This window comes from Phoenix dactylifera, chromosome 13 (assembly GCF_009389715.1).
Source record: "Phoenix dactylifera cultivar Barhee BC4 chromosome 13, palm_55x_up_171113_PBpolish2nd_filt_p, whole genome shotgun sequence".
NCBI lineage: Eukaryota > Viridiplantae > Streptophyta > Magnoliopsida > Arecales > Arecaceae > Phoenix > Phoenix dactylifera.
Window position 1 is genome coordinate 4067668 of NC_052404.1, and position 25086 is coordinate 4092753.

The 25086-nt window shown below is 39.4% G+C and overlaps 1 protein-coding gene across 1 annotated transcript; it reads left to right on the forward strand.

Annotated features, from left to right (window-relative positions):
• Positions 1-5493: 5493 nt before the first annotated feature.
• On the forward strand, positions 5494-24388 carry LOC103701657 (UDP-D-xylose:L-fucose alpha-1,3-D-xylosyltransferase MGP4-like). Its single transcript, XM_008783803.4, has 4 exons — positions 5494-6235; positions 6459-6620; positions 6838-7053; positions 23870-24388. The coding sequence occupies exons 1-4, from the start codon at positions 5738-5740 to the stop codon at positions 24077-24079; spliced, it is 1086 nt and encodes a 361-aa protein (XP_008782025.1). The 5' UTR covers positions 5494-5737; the 3' UTR covers positions 24080-24388.
• The last annotated feature ends 698 nt before the right edge of the window (positions 24389-25086 follow it).

The window sequence follows — 25086 nt, forward strand, 5'->3', positions numbered from 1 at the left end:
ATTGTACCGTTCCACACAGAGAAATTAAGTGGGACGAGTGCGAGGCACCAGTTCCTTTGTGAGCCAGAAAGTCCCACCCCTGGTTGGGACTTGGGAGAGGCGAAAACCGGAGCTAGTTCAGCTGATACTAGGCATGACCTGACTGAGTTGTTTCTTTTCGATAAAAGAGAAGAGAAGCAATAGTGTGGGAGGCACACTCTCTTTTCTCATAGGTTCTTTCACAGGGGTGTGCCTCAGCCTGAAATAGAGAGCAAGAGAGGAAGGGAGAAGAGAAAGGGATGGGAAGGAGGAAGACTCAGCCTAGGTCAGGCTTTCCATCTTTGCGAATCCACCATAACGCCAAGATCTCTCACATCAAGTAAGGCTTCAATCCTTTTTTCCACCATTAATTTGGCCAAAAATGACAAATAAGGGTATCAAGATCCATTTTTAGAAAAAATGAAAAGAAAAAATAAAAAAAATTACATCCTAGTATAGTATCGGGATACCAAACCATCCTAGGAGCTAAGTTGGTAGGGATATGGTGGTAAGTGTTGGATTTAAACCTTTGTCTTAATCATTTTCAAGATGTCAAAAATAAAGTTTGTGAGTGTGAATCACATTTTGTGATATTGTTAGTTATGAATCTTTAATGATATTGTTTTTTTTTTGTGCAATTAAGTGTGCATTCTTGAAGTCTTAAAAAGGAAATTTAGTAGGGGATACTTGGGATGTTGTTCACAATGTTAAGTGGACAGAAGCTTGTTCGAGTGTCAAGGTTTCCAAAACAATTGACAGAAATAATCTCAATATGATCAACATGGTGATCTCGTGCTTATCATGTGTTCACATAAGTATGTGTAAATAATCAAATTTGTGTAGGTTACATTTGACAAGAAGTTATTTAAAGTGTTGCTGATTTAATAATATTAAATTTAATTATGTCATAAGATATCTAGAATGTCTCAAGCGATTGAATAGCATAAAAAAACCCATAATATGAAGTGCCCAGTAGAATTAACTCTATTTTATTTTGATAGACGAGTCTAAAAATGGCCAATGGTTGTTATGTGTTGGAACTTCGGAGGGGATGCACAAAGTTCTTGTTGAGTGAGGGGTAATATTTAATAGACTTACGACCAGTTATTGAGCACTGTGTCTCAAAAAATCCCAATGCTTGTGAGTTAGACTGGTTAAAATGTCATTATGTTCCTTGTGTAAAAATAACTAGAGCATGAGCTACTAGATACAAGGGTTGCTTGATTGGAGACCTGGAGTTGCTAACATTAACATTTAATAATATAAATTGCTATATGAGTGTCAATGGCTGCTAGCTCTGGAGTTCAGTATAGTTCGTTCTATACTCAGTGGTGTGAATGCATATTAGATTTATGGTTCTTTATTTCCTACTTGCTGGATACTTTGAGGTAATAGAGAACATTGCATGCATTTGTAGACATATTTCTCTTCTCCTTGACAAGCAGTATAGAAATTTGTATCTATGCAACCTTCATAGAGTTTTTATCAGCAAAAAGATATACACAGTCGATCCATTTGACACATATGGGTAGTTACATCATCCCCATGTTTAAAGGGAAACATTTAATGGGTTTCCTTCATGTTACCTTCACACTGAGGCTATTCAAAATGATCTAGCATAACAATATGGTGATAGGTGCCATTTTCTGCATTTTAATATGCATGTGCATAAGCTGATGATGTATAACCAGTTGGACAAGCTGCCCCACAAGTATCTAGTACCTTGAATCAGTGCAAAAGGAGTAGAAGGATATCTTTATGCTTTTGTTTGCCATTATCTTCTAGCAGAATAAATTTCTGTTCTTTGATAGTGCACATTCTTCCTTTTGAGGGGCTGGCAGCTATGGGTGTATTGCAAATTAATTTGTTTACTTGGATTTTTTTATTTTATTTATGAGTTTTTTATCTATTTGTTAGTGGAGGGTGAGTTTTAGCAGAAAGGTAAGGTTGCTCCATTATAAGCTGGGTGTCACAAGTTCGAAACATGAAAATAGTCTTTCCGCATAGCGGTAAGGTTGGATACATCTGACCCTCCCTAGGCCCTGCAGTGGTGGGAGTCTTGTGTACCGAACCATCCTTTTTTTCCTATGTATCTGTTAGTAGACTCCTCAAAATACTGTATTATAATATAATGCAATTATAGGCATCTTATCTTCTAGTCAGGAATGGACTTTTATGTTAATCCCTAGTCATTATAAGCTTGTTGTGAAGCTGGTTGGCTGATACAGCCTTAAGTGCTTTCATTATTGTCTGGCCGACTCTTTTCTAATCTTGTCCAAGTTGATTGTTTTTATCCTACTTATAAGCAATTATGGCGCATTTATTAAACACATGCTTATTTAAAGTAAAGATTTGAGTTTTTATTTCAAATAAGTTATCATGTACAATTGCTAAAGATTTTGGATATAGGAGAGTTTAATGAAATTCTGATTTAAAGATTCAAAGTTCATTATCTATTAGTTTGGAAAAAAATGGTTATTGTGAGCAAAGGGTCATGGGTTGATGGACCATTAAAGCTGAAGATCTTTAAGGCTAAATTTTGCGTGGGTCAGAGAGAGAGAGATTAGGATCATTGTGTAGGGTTGATCAGGAAGGAGTCCTAGTGATAACAGGCCTAAGATTAGGATGGGTGTACCGTGATTGGGAGAAGGAATATCGTTTAAGTGGAAGTATTATGGAATTGAAAAGTTGAAATATTTCCGTTTTTATATTAGTTGGCATGAGGGGTTACTTGGCTTGAATATGTTACCTATCGAGGACATTTTTAATTTCTGCTTCACGGATACAGATTATATTGGATGATAATTAAATCATTAATTAATTTGAGGATGTATCGCCTAATTTCTCAACAGTATTGGTAAACTTTGGTATCGGAATGTTTTAAGACATTTAGATGGTATCATGTGTTAAAGCAATTCAGAGATGGAAACTTTAGTAAATTGTGCTGGATGGAGACCCAAAAACAGTTTGTAGTTGAAGGGGTCCAAGACTCTGAACCAGGTTTTCTTTGCCGAAAGTATGTACAGATCAGGAATAAAGGGCAATTATAGAAACGATTGTTTTCAAATTGGTTATGGCATGAAAGAAAAAGGTCATTTGACATGCTTTAATTTTGTCTAACAATTTCATTGTGCAAGTATTTTTTTGGATAATTTGCCAAACCTTGTCTACCTTTTAAACCCTAAGCAGCTATGGTCAACCAAAGTTGAGGACGGTTTATAAAGAGCTCTCAAGCTAATATATCAGTATTCTGAACTGCTGTTGTATTCTTGACCAAGTTCTTGGAAATGGAGTAACCTGCTGGAGAACTGAAAACATTAGATACCTTCTTGATTACCTTAAACAACTGCTATACAACCCTCTAATGTTTGCTTAGATTCTGAAAACATTGGAGAGGGAAGAGGGCAATGTCTTACATGGAAACTTCAAAGCCACAAAGTAAAACTAAAGAACAAAATACATGGTCTTGTTTGATTTTCTTTTACCAGCTTTATTTCCAAAGAGAATTTACAAGTCGTTTACTGAGTTTATAGGAAATAAGATTGTTAATACTGCAGAAGATCAAAAGGAGGAAGTGAAATGGAAGGTTCGGATCTCAGATATTTAGGCATGACCTACTTCCATTTCTTATTTACATTTCAATTTCCCAACAGTCGAGAAGAAACCAACTCCTTTTTCCCCCTATGAGATAGCAAAACTGCTTGCATGTACTAATTGGACCCTTATTAGTAGTTCACGGGGTTTTGTAAAATATTAAATATTATGCATTTTATGTGAAAATAGTAAGGTATCTTCATTCATATTTATGGTCAAATATTTTCATCATGCCTCATTTGAGTTGATTTCATATACCAAAATTCTAAGTAACAACAGTTAATCACTTCTGATTTTTTTTTCATATCTAAAAAGTTCTAATACATTCATTGGGCTCACCTCTTCCTTTAACCACTAAATTTTGGTTTGGATGGTACAATCTTTCTTGTATCAATGCTTGTTATATCTTAATCCAAACTCTATTGAGCATGGTTGAAGCAAGAATGAGCCTGCCCTTAACGTGGAAGGTTTTATAACTATGTTGTAAACTTTCTAAAGCTACAGGTGTAGAAATACCCAGTGACTACATAGACCAGTTCAGACATGGCAATTACAACATAACCAGCTAAGATTTTTCTTTTCAAGTCAAATGCTAACATTAACATTACATGAATAATGTATGAATAATACATGGAAGTATCTACAAGCGGTAAGAGCAAGTAATCGGTGGAAGGGATGGATTCTTTTTTTTTTCCCCCTCATTTTATGAAAAACCTTCAAACTAACTATCCTAAAAAAATCGCAAATATGGTAATAATCCTTTAAGAGGAACACAAATCCTTTTTTTTTAATGACTGCGTGATCTGGAAGCTTCTTTACTTCATCAAAATTCTTCCATTTGATCACTGATTCTCTCTTAATTTTTGGCTGTTTGAAGAATTCGTCCATGGATAATATATCAGGGTATCCAAACAAGCCCTACAAGAGAAACTTCTAGCCTGTTAAAAACATCCCACTTAATAAAAAAAAAAATGCTAAGGATCACCCATCAGATCACAGCTAAGTTCGTTGGTCCAACGTGGAAGTCATTGATTGATTGAGCGACAACAGGGCCCGACTAATTCCACCAGCCCCATGGCGTACCGCACTAATTCTGATTGCCACCCTAGCACGGTGAACTTAGTGGTGATCCGACGAGTGATCGATAGATGTGGAATTTCCACATCATATAACTCTAGAGAATAGCATGACTAGATCTCTAAAACCATAACTTGCCAAATAAACCCTAGATCTCTCACCAAGGGATGACATGGACAATGGCTCCTCATTTATAACTCCTTGAGCAGTAATTTGGAATGCCAACACAAGCCTGTTGCTTCGATACCAGAAGGAACACCGGAAACATACCAATAACGAGGAGAATCAAGTTGATTGTTGCAAGCATTGGTGGAGGAAGGCCGGAGCTGCGAGATGTGTCGAGTGTATCTATGAAGCCAAGCTTATATATATATATATGGTCAGAAAACACCCAAAGGATCAACCTTGAGCCCAGACCAGAGCAAAAAGGGTGTGACCTTGGATCAAGAATATAGGGATCTCAATTACACGCAATTGATCTATAAGAATTAGACACAAATGAGCTAAGAAGCAACCTTGTCAAGACATAAAACAATAAACCTACAAATTCAACTGAGATTCGACAAGCATATGGTCCATATGCTCGCATATATTAACTTGATGAAATTTGTAAAGTGAATCTTCTAATTAGTATTTCCGATACGATGAAGGAAAATTCTTACTAACCCATAGGCAGTGACAAAGTAATCCACAAGTAATAGTACCATACAATGATGAATCACTCTTCTAAAGTACTCATAGTAAATGAAAATTTCTAGTATAACCATCAGGAATGTTACTAATTTGATAAGCTGCATGTCTTATTAATATGTAGAAAGAAAGAATAATTTAAATCTTTAAAATATCAATTATTAAATATCTTCAATGATCTATTCTAAAAGGAGTAATGTTACTGGACTCTATTGGGCTGAAGATAGAAATGAAATTCCATTCCCGTCTCAAGAATCCATCCATCCCTACTAGCTTACTCTGATTGAAGGATAAGGAGGAGAAGGGCTTTCCGATCCCCTTCCAAAATCTCCACCAGATCTCGCTGCTCCGGCGCCCGATGATGGCTCTCCATCAGAGGCAGCAGCAGCAGAAGCTTCCCGCCGACGCCTACCCCCTCTCCCCCCGCGCTGCCTCCTATGGCTTCTTCCCCCAGCGAACCATGTCCCTCTTCGGCCGCACCGGCCTCCTCGCCCTCCTCGCCCTCCTCGTCCTCCTCGGCGTCTTCCTCCCCTGGACCGGCCCCATGGAAGGCCTCTTCTTCTCCTCCGCCAACCGAGAGCGGTCTCTATCGCGATGGAGGGACTACACTCTGGCCCAAGCTGCCGCCTTTGTGGCCAAGAACGGCACCGTCATCGTCTGCGCCGTGAGCCAGCCCTACCTCCCCTTCCTCAACAACTGGCTCATCAGCATTGCCCGCCAGAGGCATCAGGACAAGGTGCTTGTCATCGCCGAGGACTATGCCACCCTCTACAAGGTCAACCAGAAGTGGCCCGGCCATGCCGTTTTGATCCCACCCGCTCCTGATGCCCAGACCGCTCACAAGTTTGGTTCTCAGGTAATTGTTTCCCCTAGTTTTTTAAGCACATTGTCAGCTTCGTTCTTGAATTAGTTGTATATTGCGGTAGAAAAGAGACTAATTTGCATGTTTCTCGTAGATGTGGCGTCTTTGATTATGCTTGCTTGTAGCAAAATTGAATCTTTTTGAATTTGTGGTGGTTTTTTTGTTTGGTGGTTTGTGGATTTTAGGGCAGTTGGGCTGATTGGATCATATATGACAGGGTTTCTTCAATTTTACGTCCCGCAGGCCTCGGCATCTGCTCCATTTACTGGAGCTGGGATATAGTGTGATGTACAATGACGTGGATATGGTTTGGTTGGCGGATCCATTTTTTTTTCTCGAAGGGAACCATGATGTCTACTTCACGGATGACATGGCTGCTGTAAGTGTCATTTAGTAAAACCATCTTCTAATTCTAAAGAGATACAAGTGTGTCGAACATCAAGTGGAGGAATAAAATTGTGCGCTTTCTCTGCTTTTGTTGATTTTAAAAAAGATGGAGTTTGCTTATTGTGTCATTTCTGTTCAGGCGGCAGTAGAAATTGCTTTTTCTCTTAACAAATTTATACTTTTCAGACTAATTGATTTGGAATGGACAGGTGAAACCTCTGAATCACCCTCATGATTTGCCACCTCCTGGGAAAAAGGGGCGAACATATATCTGCAGCTGCATGATTTTTCTTCGTCCTACAAAAGGAGCGAAGGAAGTGATGAAGAAGTGGATTGATGAACTACAGGAGCAGCCATGGTCTAAGAAAAGGAAATCAAATGACCAACCTGCTTTCAACTGGGCTTTGAACAAAACTGCTGGCCAGGTGTGTTACCGCATGCAGTATTAAATGTTATGTTCCTTCCATGGTTTTGCAGACCTATTAACTATTAATATGCACATACACTTGGTAGTGCTCCTTCCATGGTCTTTTTTCACATAGCTACTACTAATATTGACAACATGTGATAAATTTAGTTAATTGCAAACATAAATGTTGCTTGATTAAACCTTAAGATTGTTCTTAAGATGGCATTCATGAAAGAGTAGATGCCCTATAAGCCAATCATTTGATGGGTTTCTCTTTGTAATCCTCCAAATCATGTACTTTGACACTCGATATATATCAATAAAGGCATTGTGTTTCATCATTTGCTGCTTATCTATTTTATTATTGGATGATGAACCCCATAAATTAGGACATTGGTTTTAGGGTTATGATGAGATCATACCAGTGAGACCTAAAATCCTAAAATCCTAATTTAGAATATTCCCAGTCAAATTGGTATATTGAGTCGGGGATCAATATTACCGGAAAGACTGGCACATCTTATGTATGCTCAATGTAGAGGGTGATTGATCTCACAATCACTTGTGTGAGACACTAATACAAAGATGTGGGTGCTCATTAGAGGAATGAGTTCACTGAAATGACCAGCCATGAGAACATCTTATGGATTCTTACTTAATTATCAAAAGATGATTCTCATAGTGGGAGTTGTGCAAGTGATCCTTAGACCTGAGATCACCATGATACCTTGTGCACTTGAAGCTATGTTTTGGTTTACCCTCATTCACGACATTGCGTTGTGTACGGGGTATTCTGGATATGGTGGATTTTGTACGAAGGTTGTGAGTAGGTCAACAAGGAATCAGTCACTTCTAGTAAGAGAAGGTAACATCCTACTTACTCTAATCTTATGATGATTCAAGAAGCCTTTGATCAAAGCAAAATGAATATTAGAAAGAGTTTCTAATGTTTCATTGTTTGAATTATCATATAAAAGATTGAGAGAGACATGAATAAGTGATTGAGTTTGATATTGATCCATACTCATGCACTTATTCAGGATGTAGTATGACTGAGGGATTGAATTGCACAGTAACTTTCCACTGAAGGGTATGTTTGGATTTGTCCAATACATTCCTCATCTTCCGGGTAGACATGATACGTTGCTAGACGTCAATCATGTCTTGTGGGTTGATCGGATCAAAGAGTTTGATTAGATCAAAGCATCAGAAAGGTTCTAATTGCTAAGTCAGGTTTAGCACTAAATTGAATCTAAATTGGATTAGAGGTATTCTAATCAGGTTAGGTCAACTTGCACCTGCACCTACTGCTGGCTAAGATAAGGAACCCAATGGGTCACACACAAGGGAATTGATCAAGGGTCTAATTGGATTAGATCATGTTTGCAAGATGAACATGCTAGCACGTGTTGCAAATCCTAGCTCCTGATTCAAATTATATTCGAATATGATTCTTAGATTAGGTTGATCTAATATGATTAGATCATGACCTAATATGGGTTAGCCAAGAGTTGAAACCCATTTGGCTTTAATTAGACCTGATTTGATTAGGTTTAATGTTTTCTTTAAGTTGGTTAAACCCAATTGGATTGGGTTTGATAGGGCCTTCACTTCTGGACTATTGGATCGCTTCTTGGATGAAGGATCTGGTCCACTGGTTGGCGCCTTCATCTGGACCATTGGATGGCTTCCTGGATGAAGGATCTGGTCCACTGGTTAGCGCCTGAATCTGGACCACTGGATGGCTCTCTGGATGAAAGATCTGGACCGTTGCTCAGCGCCTGAATCTGGACCACTGGATGGCTCTCTGGATGAAAGATCTGGACCGTTGCTCAGCGCCTGAATCTGGACCATCGGTGATGGCATCTTGCATCTGGACCATTGGATGGCACCCTGGATGATGATGCCCTGATCTGGACCATTAGATGGCGCCTAGATCTGGACCATTGGCTTTGGTTCACTGCATTTGGGCCCTTGGATCATCAGGATTTAAGAGGGAGATGTGAGAAAGAAGTTGATACACCCTTCTCCTTAGCACCCCATCATGATGGGATGCATCTCTTGGCACATGCCTCATCATGATGAGGTGTGTGGATGGGATGCATCCCTTTATGATGCATCCCTCCATCTCTTATAAATAAGGAGGTGCCTTGGGGTTCTAAAGATCATCCAAGAAAAAGCCTCTCCTTCTCTCTCCCTTATCCCTTCTTTCTTACAAGCCTCTCTCTTTTGTCCTAACCCAAGACAAGAGGGTCTTCTTTAGGACAAAAAGGCTAGTGAATGTTTTAGAGGTAGAAAGGAAGAAGGAAGTGAAGGAAAATCAGCCAATTAAATCCTTTGGAAGGATTGAACAATTAGAATCAAGTTTTGGTGGAGCTAGAGTCTTGAACCCATTCCTGTGTGGATCAACATCGGAGGGTGAACATTTGGGCACCTTAGGACATCTTCAGATATATTGGATATAGCGTGATAGGTATTCTTCTATACCAAGATTATATTTTCTACATTATTTGGTTATACTATTAAGGCGATCTTGGCTTATTAGGGTTTCATATAATGGGTTTTATAAGAAAATTTTATAATCCCGTATCTTCCGCTGCGCCCTAGGGCACTGGAAAACCCTAACAGTGGTATCAGAGCCACCCTTAATCAGTTTAACCAAATGATAATACATGCTATTATCTTGATGCTATGAGATAGCTAGGTTGTTTGTATGCATGATTAGTTTATGCTATGAGATAGTGTTATATTCATGTTGTAGCACAGTATAATTGCTAGTACTAAATTATAAAATGTGCAATGAGACCAATATAGTAGTATGAAAACTTTGGGCTGACCCATTCTGGAACAATCGACTCAGTTGGTGTCTAGGAAGGAAGCCACAGGTGGTTACTTAATTAGGACCTCACTCTCTGAGTGAGGGGTGCCTCCCACCTGCTTTCCTGGCCGATTATTTAATTGTCCTTTATGGTTGAGCTTAATGTTAGTAAGATACTACCATTTGAAAGCCCTCACTAAATTCATAATTAAGTCGTAGTGTTAATTGCTTTAAGCTGAGCCATCCTGAATCAATTGACTAAGTTGGTGTCTAGGAAAGAGGCTACAGGTGGTTATTTAATTAGGACCTTACTAAGTAAGGAGAGCCTCCCATCTGCTTACCTGGCCAACTATTTGATTGACCTCCATGGAAAAGCTAATTGCTGATATAACACTATAAAGGTCCTTCCTTCATGCTTAGATATTATTATGTCAATATCTACGCTAGCTTGTTGTGATTCCCACAAGGCTAGTATTAGGGATTGATATTGTAATATCTTGGTGCATATGATGCATATGGCATATTTTAATATGTTGCCTTGTTGTGATTCCCACAAGGGCAGCATTATTCAAATATGACTGTATAAAAATGAAGGGTTTGACTTAACTAGACACAATAGTTTGTTGTGATTCCCACGAGACTATATGTGTGCTAGAGGACAGAATAAAGTTGGGAATTGCATGGGATGCAATTGGAAAGAATTTCCTACCTTTGAACTTATAAGGGCTTGTTGTGATTCCCACAAGGTCTTTTATAAGGAATTTGGATCTCAACCCCACTAAGAAAATTAGTATTTTCTCGTTCATCATACTTGAGGGTTATGATATTCGATAAAAATAGTGGGAGTAACAATTAGATAAAAGTCCTTGTCTGATTGAATACATGTCATCATGATTGGTCTGCTTATATTAGTGTTCTTTGTAATTATAGATTAATTCTGCAAAAATGGCATCTCCACTCTCACTTAGAGGTATCTTAGATACAAACAAATTGACTGGTCCCAACTATGTGGATTGGTTGAGGAATTTAAAGATTGTTCTCACACAAGAAAAACTTTCCTACATTATTGAAACCCCTGACCTAGGGTCAGCAGGGGAAGATTCAACTGAGGAGGAATTGGCCACATATCGTATGTGGAAAAATGACAGTTTGACTGTCAAATGTATCATGCTTGCTTCTATGAATAATGAATTGCAGAGGCAGCATGATAGCATGGATACTCACTCCATACTCCTTAACTTAAAGGAGTTATATGGTGAGCAGAGCAGAACTGCTAGATATGAGATATCTAAACAGTTGTTCCGTGCTAGAATGATCGAGGGATCGTCTGTGCAAGACCACTGTTTAAAGGTTATAGACTTAATCACTCGATTAAGTCAACTTGGTTTTGCTATGGACAGTGAGCTCAGTCAGGATTTGATCTTGCAATCACTACCCGACTCATTCTCGCAGTTTGTCGTGAATTATCACATGAACAAACTGAATTCCTCCCTGCCTAAGCTTCTAAATATGCTGAAAACAGCAGAGTCTCACATCAAGAAGGACAAGGGTCCGATCCTTCTTGTTGGTGAGAGCTCAAAGAAGAAGTCGGGCAATAAGGGTTCAAAGAAAAAACTAAACCCTAAGAGTCACATCAAAAAGAAGAAGGGAAAGAAAATCTCTGGACCCGGTACCTGTTTCCACTGTGGCAAGACGGGGCATTGGAAAAGGAACTGCAAGAGCTTTCTTGCAAGTGTGAAGCCTGATGTAAGTGTTGCATCAAAAGGTATGTTTTTATTACATGCCAATATGACATTAAGTTCTTCTGATTCTAATTCATGAGTATTGGATACCGGTTGTGCTTCTCACATATGCAAATCTTTGCATGGACTGCAGAAAATTAGAAGACTGAAGAAAGGTGACTTCGAGCTATATGGCGCTGGAGGAGAATCCATCCAGGCTGAAGCTGTTGGTACCTACATACTGGAGCTACCCTCCGGAAAGTTCTTGAAGCTAGAAGACTGTTATTTTATGCCAAAAATCATTAAAAATGTAATTTCAATTCCTTTGTTGCTTAAGAAAGGATTCGAAATAAATGGAAAGAGCAATGGTTGCTCTATTTCTTTATCTAATGAGTATTATTGTCATGGCACTATGGAAAATGGTCTTTTAGTATTATGTCTTAATAATGTTATGTTTCATATTGGCAAAGCTAATAAAAGAAAAAGAGAAAATATTAATAATACCCTCCTCTGGCATTACCGATTAGGTCATATTAGTGAGACAAGGTTACATAAGTTGTATAAAGATAAATTCTTTGACCCTTATGATTTTGAATCATTAGGAACTTGTGAATCTTGTCTTATGGGTAAAATGACCAAGTCTCCATTTTCGGGACATGGAGAAAGGGCAAGTGAGTTGTTAGAACTCGTACACACTGATGTGTGCGGTCCTATGTCAACTTAAGCTAGAGATGGATACTCTTACTTCATCACATTTACTGATGACTTATCAAGGTTCGGTTTTGTGTATCTAATGAAACATAAATCCGAAGCCTTTGATAAATTTAAAGAGTATCAAAGTATGGTCGAAAAACAAACTGGAAAGTGTATTAAAATCCTTCGATCTGATCGAGGAGGAGAATACCTTTCTAGTGAATTTTTAGACTATCTTAAATTAAAGGGTATACTCTCTGAATGGACACCTCCATATACGCCACAATTAAATGGTGTAGCTGAAAGAAGGAATCGTACCTTATTAGATATGGTACGGTCCATGATGTGCTTCACAAATCTTCCAATTTTCTTCTGGGGACATGTCCTAGAAACTGCTGTATTAGTATTAAATAGAGTACCATCTAAGTCTGTATCTAGCACTCCATATGAGATATGGAAAGGAAAGAAACCTAATCTTAAGTATCTTAAGATATGGGGTTGTCATGCTTATGTCAAAAGAAATTTTGGACATAAGCTAAGTGCTAGATCGGACAAATGTATATTTGTAGGTTATCCTAAAGACAGTTTAGGATATATCTTCTATAATCCTACCGAACAAAAGGTATTTGTTGCTAGGCATGCCACTTTCTTGGAAAAAGATTTTTTTTAGAAAAGGGCAAGGATAGAAGAATTGAACTTGATGAAGTTCAAGACCTACAAGGTGAGACATATAATAATCCTCAACCAGATGTACCCATGGAAGAGGTACAGCCACTACACACTACTCCTTTTCGAAGGTCAGAAAGAGTGCGAAATGCACCTGAGAGGTATGGATTTATCATTGAGAATGATGAAGTCCACATCGTTGACAACGATGACCCTCTGACCTATTCGGAAGCTGTCAAGAGTAGGGACTCTGACAGATGGTTGGACGCCATGAAATCCGAGATAGATTCTATGTATACAAACCAAGTATGGACTTTGGTTGATGCACCCGAGGGAGTGATTCCAATAGGGTGCAAATGGGTATACAAGAAGAAGATAGGAGCTGATGGCCAAGTAGAAACCTACAAGGCCAGGCTAGTGGCAAAAGGTTTCAGGCAAAAACAAGGCATTGATTATGATGAAACTTTTCGCCAGTAGCTATGCTCAAATCTATTCGGATTATGCTTGCTATAGCTGCATACTATGATTATGAGATCTGGCAGATGGATGTCAAAACCGCCTTCCTTAATGGTCACCTTGAGGAAGAGGTCTATATGACACAGCCAGAGGGATTTGTCTCAAGAGGGAGAGCAAATCAAGTATGTAGGCTTAAGAAATCCATTTATGGATTAAAGCAGGCATCTAGAAGTTGGAACATCCATTTTGACATGATAGTCAAAGAGTTTGGCTTCATTAAAAATATAGATGAACCTTGTGTGTACAAGAAGACTAGTGGGAGTGCTATTGTCTTCTTGATATTATATGTGGACGATATATTGGTCATTGGAAATGATGTTCCAATGATGCAATCGGTCAAGACTTGGCTATCAAATAAATTTTCCATGAAAGACTTGGGTGAAGCATCCTATATACTTGGTATAAGGATCTATAGAGATAGATCTAAAAGGATGCTAGGTTTGTCCCAGTCTAGGTATATAGATAATGTGTTGAAGAGGTTCAGCATGGATGGAAGTAAGAAAGGTTTCTTACCCATAGGACATGGCATACAACTCTCTAGGAAGATGTCTCCTAAGACATCTGAAGAGAGGAATAGAATGAGTTCTATTCCCTATGCTTCAGTAGTAGGGTCGATCATGTATGCTATGTTATGTACCAGGCCTGATGTAGCTTATGCCTTAGGTATGGTAAGTAGATTTCAGGCAGATCCCGGGGAGGATCATTGGAAAATTGTGAAAAGCATTCTCAAATACTTGAGAAGGAAGAGTTCCAAACAGCAAACTGTAGCTGACTCAACTACTGAGGCAGAATACATAGCTGTTAGTGAAGCTGCTAAGGAAGCAGTCTGGATGAAGAAGTTTATCACAGAGCTGGGTGTAGTTTCTGAGATTGCCGGACCAGTCCCAGTTTATTGCGATAACACTGGAGCTGTTGCACAGGCTAAGGAACCAAGGTCTCATCATAGATCCAAGCACATTTTGAGACGCTTCCACCTTGTTCGAGAGATAATCGAAAGACAAGACGTCAAGATTGAACAAGTAGACACAAAGAACAATATAGCAGGCCCATTTACTAAAGCTCTACCACAGCAGCAATTCAATCGTCACCTCGATTGTATGGGGTTAAAATATAAGGGCGATTGGCTTTAGTGCAAGTGGGAGATTGAAAGATTAGATGCCCTATAAGCCAATCATTTGATGGGTTTCTCTTTGTAATCCTCCAAATCATGTACTTTGACACTCGATATATATCAATAAAGGCATTGTGTTTCATCATTTGCTGCTTATCTATTTTATTATTGGATGATGAACCCCATAAATTAGGACATTGGTTTTAGGGTTATGATGAGATCATACCAGTGAGAACTAAAATCCTAAAATCCTAATTTAGAATATTCCCAGTCAAATTGGTATATTGAGTCGGAGATCAATATTACCGGAAAGACTGGCACATCTTATGTATGCTCAATGTAGAGGGTGATTGATCTCACAATCACTTGTGTGAGACACTAATACAAAGATGTGGGTGCTCATTAGAGGAATGAGTTCACTGAAATGACCAGCCATGAGAACATCTTATGGATTCTTACTTAATTATCAAAAGATGGTTCTCATAGTGGGAGTTGTGCAAGTGATCCTTAGACCTGAGATCACCATGGTACCTTGTGCACTTGAAGCTATGTTTTGGTTTACCCTCATTCACGACATTGCGTTGTGTACGGGGTATTCTGGATATGGTGGATTTTGTACGAAGGTTGTGAGTAGGTCAACAAGGAATCAGTCACTTCTAGTAAGAGAAGGTAACATCCTACTTACTCTAATCTTATGGTGATTCAAGAAGCCTTTGATTAAAGCAAAATGAATATTAGAAAGAGTTTCTAATGTTTCATTGTTTGAATTATCATATAAAAGATTGAGAGAGACATGAATAAGTGATTGAGTTTGATATTGATCCATACTCATGCACTTATTCAGGATGTAGTATGACTGAGGGATTGAATTGCATAGTAACTTTCCACTGAAGGGTATGTTTGGATTTGTCCAATACATTCCTCATCTTCCGGGTAGACATGATACGTTGCTAGACGTCAATCATGTCTTGTGGGTTGATCGGATCAAAGAGTTTGATTAGATCAAAGCATCAGAAAGGTTCTGATTGCTAAGCCAGGTTTAGCACTAAATTGAACCTAAATTGGATTAGAGGTATTCTAATCAGGTTAGGTCAACTTGCACCTACACCTACTGCTGGCTAAGATAAGGAACCCAATGGGTCACACACAAGGGAATTGATCAAGGGTCTAATTGGATTAAATCATGTTTGCAAGATGAACATGCTAGCACGTGTTGCAAATCCTAGCTCCTGATTCAAATTAAATTCGAATATGATTCTTAGATTAGGTTGATCTAATATGATTAGATCATGACCTAATATGGGTTAGCCAAGAGTTGAAACCCATTTGGCTTTAATTAGACCTGATTTGATTAGGTTTAATGTTTTCTTTAAGTTGGTTAAACCCAATTGGATTGGGTTTGATAGGGCCTTCACTTCTGGACCATTAGATCGCTTCCTGGATGAAGGATCTGGTCCACTGGTTGGCGCCTTCATCTGGACCATTGGATGGCTTCCTGGATGAAGGATCTGGTCCACTGGTTAGCGCCTGAATCTGGACCACTGGATGGCTCTCTGGATGAAAGATCTGGACCGTTGCTCAGCGCCTGAATCTGGACCACTGGATGGCTCTCTGGATGAAAGATCTGGACCGTTGCTCAGCGCCTGAATCTGGACCATCGGTGATGGCATCTTGCTTCTGGACCATTGGATGGCACCCTGGATGATGATGCCCTGATCTGGACCATTAGATGGCGCCTAGATCTGGACCATTGGCTTTGGTTCACTGCATTTGGGCCCTTGGATCATCAGGATTTAAAAGGGAGATGTGAGAAAGAAGTTGATACACCCTTCTCCTTAGCACCCCATCATGATGGGATGCATCTCTTGGCACATGCCTCATCATGATGAGGTGTGTGGATGGGATGCATCCCTTTATGATGCATCCCTCCATCTCTTATAAATAAGGAGGTGCCTTGGGGTTCTAAAGATCATCCAAGAAAAAGCCTCTCCTTCTCTCTCCCTTATCCCTTCTTTCTTACAAGCCTCTCTCTTTTGTCCTAACCCAAGACAAGAGGGTCTTCTTTAGGACAAAAAGGCTAGTGAATGTTTTAGAGGTAGAAAGGAAGAAGGAAGTGAAGGAAAATCAGCCAATTAAATCCTTTGGAAGGATTGAACAATTAGAATCAAGTTTTGGTGGAGCTAGAGTCTTGAACCCATTCCTGTGTGGATCAACATCGGAGAGTGAACATTTGGGCACCTTAGGACATCTTCAGATATATTGGATATAGCGTGATAGGTATTCTTCTATACCAAGATTATATTTTCTACATTATTTGGTTATACTATTAAGGCGATCTTGGCTTATTAGGGTTTCATATAATGGGTTTTATAAGAAAATTTTATAATCCCGTATCTTCCGCTGCGCCCTAGGGCACTGGGAAACCCTAACAATTCATGCTTTACATCCATTCTAGGTGATAATTTTGTGAAAAATTCAAAATAGTTTGTAAGAGTAGGAACTAGCTCTGCCATCTCCATGAAGCCATTTGAATTATGATACAAGTTTACTTCTTTATCCCTTTGTAAAGATTTTCAGCCTACGATTGTTAATTCTTGAAATGCTTTCAACAATAATTAGCTTGTTATCAATTATGACATTCTTAAACCCCCAAGTTTCTTGTTATCAATTATAGTGTTTTCTTATGGTTACTCCTACTTAATCAGAAACAATAGTGAATTTTTTGGTATACTTGTATGGATGAGTGTTCATTCTATGCATAGAGTTTTTCACCTCGCACATCAAGCTAACAAATCCATGTTCTCTTTTGAATCAACATGGAAGAAAATTGTTTTGATTGTTTTGAGTCCATCTTCTTGTTCATCCTCTGGAATTCAAGAAGATGCATCTAGACTTCTAGAAGATGCACCAGGTGCTGCCATAACATACGTAGAAGGCAGCACAGTGACGTGGTTTATTGTTGCGGGTTCTTTGAGAGCTGTGCACATGCGTGATGGTAAAATGATTCGGGAACATACTTGATGTTTGGAAAGTGACTTGGAATCCGTTCCACTTCGTGATCTTCCTTTGTGAGGTGAAAAAAGTGTTCCGAGCTGGCACCCTTAGCCTATGTATAGCACATGCCCCTTGGTGTTGCAATATGCATCGAGCTTACATTTGAACCTTGTAGGTACCTAACTACTTTTAAGGGGGTGGCATGCTATCTGTTATGGAAGCCAAACCCGATTACTGTAATACTTCTATCTCTTCGAGAGTTGGTATCCGCAATATCTGTAGATCTAATTCAAGAAACATGGCAAATAGCGGAATCTCTTGAGCAACAGCAGAAAAACAACCTCCATTTGTGAAGCATGAGGGCTCATTGCCGAACTTTGGAAGGTTGTAAAGCTCGCGGAAGTCTAAGACAAGGTCCGCAATCTTGGTATCGGTACCTTATCGGTTTGGTACTGTACTGTATGCATCATGTACCGAAATAGCTTTTTAACCATTTTTCTCAATTTTTATTTCGGTACGTTTCAGTACAGGTCGATACGCACCTCGGTTTGCCTCAGTATGGAGCAGTATTAATTCAAAGTTGAGTTTCGTATCGGTTTTCTTCCGTACGGTACAGTACGTTCTGTACAGGGCAGTACAACAAAGCCTTGGTCTAAGATGCTTTAGCATAGTTTTGGTACGGGGCGGTACGGCAGACCTTGGTCTAAGATGCTTTAGAATAGTGATTTCTTCAGTAGTTGGCTTTCGGACGATGCTGAATTCTAGTGGAGGTTTTCCTTGAAAGAAAGAAATTTGATTCAGGAAAGTTGATAGAGCATGATGAAGAGAAGATGAAGCTCTTGACTTTGTTATCAAGAGTTCTGGTAGAAACCTTCCATTTGGTGAGGCATGCCGGTCTATAGAACTCTAGTGCATATTTATGGATTTTTTGGTGCTCTTGGTGGGTAAGAATGCTATCACTTATAGGATCACATCCTTCGAGGAATACTTGGAATGTATGGTTAACTTTTTTATCAGACTGGATCAATGAGGGGTCGTCCTGACCATGCTTTTGCTTTGGGACAGGTAGATAATCCCAAAAAGGTTACCATGCTTGATTAGGGTCAACTTCTTATTTTCAACCAAGGTTTTGCTAGTCGATGCCTCCATATGTACTTCCCAGTTAATTTGTGGGCCCTCGAGGAGTTGGCTCTAACTCTCTTTTATATTTGCATCTTGGTAGCTGGTGATGTAGATGAGTTGCCCCTGTTGTTAGAGTGGACTTGCTAATAGAATGATTAGCTCTTTATTATGCAATATTGGAGGAAGAACTCAAGGTGGAAAGTGAATGGTAGACATGGCTCCAACAGGTGCCTTTCCCCTGGCATAGGAAGTGTCATGAGCTTTTGATGGATTCATTTGCATGATGGAGTGGCTCTAGTAGGAACCTTTCTTTGGACATTAAAGATCTTGGGACTACTGATGAAGCAACCTTAACTTCAGCCAAACCCTTGGTGGAAGGTTTAGGGACGATGGAGCAAAAACTGGAGGCTTCATTTTCCTTGCTTTCTTCATTGCCTTTGTAGATGAGCCATAGGGTCCTCGGTGAACTGCATGGTCGTGATTCCATTCCCGTTGATGGTCATGGTTGGAGTAAGATATCCAAATAGTAGGAATGTATGACTCGAGACAATAGGGATAATCACCCGCACAATAAACCTTTGCCATTGAACTTGGTTATGTAAGCTTACTTGCAAAAAATCAATTATTAGTTTTCATAACTCAAGGAGGCTACTAAGGCTCTCAATCACAAAGATGAGAGGAGAAACATGTCCCACCAGGCATTCCAGAAATCTAAAGATAACAAATTTTAAGTCCTTTGAGAAGGATTCATTTTCGTTTTAATGTGGGTGGCCTATTTCTTGAGGCTTCTAATAAGACTCAAGTTTATTACATTCTCTGTATGAGAAAGACTGGCAATTAAGTGCTTGGATCCCCTTAATCCATCCTCAATTGGTGTTTGGTGTGTCCAAGTGTGTATAATTAAATAAGTAGATAATAAGTAAAAGAATATATATGCATTATAGGGATGCATATTGCTTTCAAGTATATGAAATATCATGTATACAAGATTAAAAAAAAGGCCTTGTTCTATCCCCTTGACCATCCAAAGGGTGCTGAAGGTTGCACTCAGATCAGTGAAATGAAGGATGCCATGGAAGAATTGCTAATTGATGCCTGAGGCTTGCTGTGGCCTGTTCCACCGTTGGATTATTATGGAACTTTAATCCCGAGAAATTTTCTGGATTATCCAGAACTTCCAGATGGATCGTTATAGTTTTGATGACTCCAATCAAATGACTGCTGCAGTGAAAGTGAACCCTTCAACTGTTGATGTGTCACATTGCAGTAATTGCTGGTCATGATTGACCGTTGGTTCGGTCTAAGATTTGGACCTCGAGAAGTTGAATTTAGTGCCCTTCACAGCTGCCAGATGGATCATTTATCAGAACAGCAATAAGGATTGTATGGATCATTTATTCTTTATGTGCAGACATGTTCAGAAATCTGGTTCACTGATCTGAGTTGCAGAAGTCACAGATTAGGATCTGCCATTGGATCTAGTTGATATTTGGAATAGAAGAATTTTGTCAGTTTCAAATGGATTTCTGATCAAATCACTGGAGAGGGTGCTAGAAGCATCTGACTCATCAGGTAACAGGAACTGCACCTGGATCTCAGATCTAATGATCTGAAACCCAAGGGCCGCTGCTTCAGATCTGCATTCAGATGTGAAACTTGAGTCCCAAAGAGCTACTTAAGCTGTCTTCCTTTCGGTTTTAGTAGCATGCTGACATGACTGGTGGATAGAAATTTATAGCTGCAGAAAGCAATGAGGCTTGAAGCATGGCTGTCTCGCCAGTCAAGGTGATAACACGTGATAATGGGACAGCGCAGCAAAGATGAGGGCTCTGCATTTTTGAGATCTGATCAACATGATGCTACCAGGGGGTGTGATGGGATTGATGTTGATCAATTTGCATGGATGGGTGCATCAAAGATGATGATGCCAAGAAAGCTTTAGCGTGGCACTGGTTAGTGACTCAGCATCGGTGGGTATAGCCATGGTTCGTTGACATGATAATCCTTGGACTTCACTTTCATAGGACCTGGGTAAGATTGGTGGAGATGGTATGTAGAAACCAGGACATGCAGCAAGCTTTGGCACGACTTTGCATAGATTTCGTGGTTCAGCAATGAGGAACAGCCATGGTCCATTGGCATTGCTCGAAGTGAAAGCAAGAGTAGATGATTTCATTAGTTTGCATGAGAATACTGATGCATGGCAAACACGGCAAGAGGTGATGGCTATCCACATGCATAGGATGGAATCGCACCGTGATTTCATGCAACAAAGGTGAGAGTACAGGAATATAGTTAAGGCGGTCCCTATCCTTCTCTTCATCACTTTAAATGGTAGTTTGCTGTTATATAGCCACTCAAACAGTGAACTCAGAAGGTGGACGTCTATGGAATGGGGGTGGAGATAAACGGTTAGCTTGGTAACCAAGCTCCGTCACAAACTTGTTTGCCTTCATATGCTTGATGCCCTTGCTTTGAATGCCTGAAGCCAGGATGGCTTTCTCCAAGAGCTCGACTTCCACTGCTAGCTATCTTAACTGCCATGAATTCGAGGGAGTAGCAGTGCACTAAATCTGCTCAAGAGTCACACACTTGCTACCTCTATTCACCTGGGAAAAGCACCCCCCCCCCCCCCTTCTCTTTACATTAAAGAAGATAGCTTTAGAGAAGAGTTTGATCATTATCTAGTATTCGAACTTAAATTCAAATTATGCTCGCCAGGTTGCATCATTTAGATTTCGTTTGATGGATAGGGATAAACCAGATTGTCTGATGGGAATGCATTTGAATACAAAGGATTGAAAAAATAAGGGTGGATTTATAGCGTCTCTGCTCTTCGGCCCCACCTTTGTGAACGACTTCACTTCCAGCTGAGTTCTAACAAAGAATTCAAAAGCATCACTGGCTGATGTTCGATGCTGAGATGGTACAGGAAATTGAATCCACAATCGTGAGGATCACCAACTTTTGGTCCCACAATGAAGGATGTTGATCAAAGCTGGTCTAAATTGCATTCCCAACATAAAGCTTCAATACCAGAGACATACAGAGTATCATGCCGCAAATTGTCATCAAACAATAAAATAATATATCACACTCCAAAATAATACAGTACATGTAAATATTATATAATTTAACATTAAACTAGTGAAGCAGTTTGCCATGTATACTTCAAAATGATGTCTAATATATTTCGTTGGATTGATTATCCATCTTTATTGTTATATATTATACTTTAATAATTTTTTTTGATAAAACGGATAAATCATATTGCATCCAAGAAAGTCAGAAAAAAGAAGGTAACATTAGGAGTTGGGGGGGGGGGGGGGGGGGGGGGGAGTCTCATAGCTATCCTAGAGGATGCCACCAAAGTGTTGAGCTACATATGAGGCAATCCAGTCAGCTGCTCTGTTAGCCTTCCAATATACATGAGCAACTCGAAAGGTGACACAATCCCTCATCAGTCTGCAAATATCATGCAGCAAATGCCTGTCTCCCACCCTAGACTGGCTCTGGATCCACCCGATAACATATTAGATATTTTCAATATTTTCTGTACAAACTGCTAAATGTGTAGCTTAAATGATTGAATTTGCAGAAAAAAATCATTTGGCCTGGTTGAAATCAAAATGTCAACTGGGTTATAAACCTTTCTTGCAAGATGCATCCAAAGAAAAAAAATCTATAGTTTCATATCTACTTGGTATGGAGGAATTTCGTGGTATGAATTTTAAGGGACATTAGTGACAACTAATAAATCTTCTGTTATGGAATTATACAAAGAATATTGATAAAAGAAAACTAAGAAAAGGGGGAGACGGGAATGCAAGAGTGCAGAAATGTTATCATGCACACGAGGAGGGGGGATGTGGTTCTCAATGATTTTCCTATTATTGTCAAAACCTGAAACTTTTAATGCTTGGACTATATATAATCCTTAGAGACCAAAACATTCCAAACCCGGCCAGTGACTATAGGACTTTCTCATTCAAACAATTACCTGATCAAGATGTAAAGTAATGCTAATTGAATTGGAATTCCAAGGGACCTCTTTCCATATTAGATAGCTTCCTAAGCAAGAAAGCAATTTGTAGAAACATTTCTTTGGCACTAGTATATTCTAAGTTCTAACACTTCCTAATCCATCCTCATGGTTTCTCAAAGTTGGAATTAAATATGCAGTCTTATCATTTGTTTGATCAAGGAAAATGTCTAAATCAAAGTTCGCCATCTCAGTACGAACCTAGTGCCAATATCACATTGGTAAGTGTCGGTATGTCCGGTACGGAAATCAGTTCGACGTACCGAGACTTGGTACGCCCCCCATACCAAGGCCTAGTTCAGATCTGTACAATACGATATGAGGCAGTATGCACCAGTATAGCAAACCATGGTTTGAACCAAGCTCTTGACGTGATATGAAAACAATGTCGATGAACTGAAAAGCATTATAAAATAGTCCATTTTGACACCACTCAATTTAGCGGAAGATATCCTCTAAGACACTTAATTTTTGGCTTTTCAAATGTTGTAGGTCATGACAAATTGTGAATTTTAGCTTAAGTGGCCCATGAAATATGCTCTCTCTCTCTCTCTCTCTGTGTGTGTGTGCGCGCGCGCTGCCCCCTGCACGTATGTGTCCATGCATGCATGTGTGTGCGTCTATTTGCATCTGTTATGCGTAAGGCTTAGTTACCTGAAATGCAGGAAGATGTGTGGATATGGAGACCCAGGCTTCTTTAAAAAATTATGAATGAGGAAGTGCTTAGGGAGTCGATGCAGGGATGAGTTTCCAAATAGATCTCCAAGCAGGTGTTTTGTATGAGTAAAAAGTCCAGTACTCCTGTATGTGTTTCGAGAGAGATACCTTTTGACAAGTGACCACCTAGTTTGTTCTAGCAATTGGATTATGTAGGTACTCTCTTCTCTATAGCAGTCTCTTTTCCTGCCGATGCCTGAAATCAAACCCATAATGGTTAATATTCATCCATGTATTATTTTCTTTTGCTTCCATTTGCATTAAAGTTTATGTCAAGATGTCATGCACTTACTTTCAAACTGTGCATGCTCCAAGTTTTCAACTTTTGTAGTCTGATCTGACCAAGAACTTCTAGGATTGCCTTTAATCTTTGTTCTTTTTGTGTTTCATTTGATGGATACTTAATGCTAATGGTGAAAAACTGAACTGCAGGTGGATCTTTATCTGCTGCCCCAGGCTGCATTTCCATCAGGAGGCTTGTATTTTAAAAATGACACATGGGTACAGGAAACAAAAGGCATGCATGTCATCATTCACAACAACTACATCACTGGCTTTGAAAAGAAGATCAAACGGTTCCGTGATTATGGGCTCTGGTTGGTGGATGACCACAACCATGAATCACCACTTGGTAAAATATGACCAAGCAGTGAAGAACTTGCGGTTTTACAATGTGATGGCACGAAGCTGTGGCTATGTTTTCCTCGGCTTGTTAGGTAACAAGAGCTTACCTGCCGCATGACAGGCCACATTAACAAGCACGCAAATGAGATAAAATTGATCAAATTAAATTGTTTTGCTCTTCTTTTTCCGCCGTAATTCTTGGGTATATTTTTCTTGTGCACTGCAGCACTTTAAGTCATTATATTAAGTGATCAGTTTTTTTGGGACTCATCAAACATATAAGAAATTATAGCAATATGAGCCTTTTCGTGGCATGTTACAACTTTAGTGTTCGATCTTGTTTTAGAACCTTTCGACTCCAATGGCACCTAGCCTCTGAATATTCCGTCTTGTAGCTGGGACAAAACAGCGGCGTTTCTTTTTCCACATTTTATGTTCCTGTGCGTGTAGGCGTTTGCCTGCAGGTGTACGTGTGTGGGCTCATTCTCTATATTTTTCTCGCTCCGAACTTGGAGTAGCCTATAAGTTTTGAAGGCCTTTGGTTTGCTTTGTTTTCATCTCCCTTCTCTCCTGCTTCACAACAGCTAGCCATGTAATGATCTAGGACTTCACAGGCTAGCTAATAGTTATTATCGGGATTTCGTGGCTTTGTGTCAGTACTCAGAGATCTAAGCATACGGTCATTATGGGACTAAACATGCCTGCACAGGTTGTTCATTCTCTTTTTGTTTAAACTCCAACATTAAATCAAATCAAATTATTAACACCATGATTACTCATGGGCAGCTCTAACGGGAAGCATGCTACAGAGTTTCATACTCTATACGGGCTCGAGAGCGAGTATGCTTTGATATTATTTATAATAACTCAAAATCTCACCTAAAAGAACAGCAAGAAATTATTATTTGAGTTCTTTGGTCTTGTGGTACCAAGATCTCTTCAATATATAGTTTATGTGGGATTAAGGCCCTGTTTGGAGGAGCTGTGGGCAGTAGAGCTGTCTGAAGTAGAGCTGTTATAAAAAA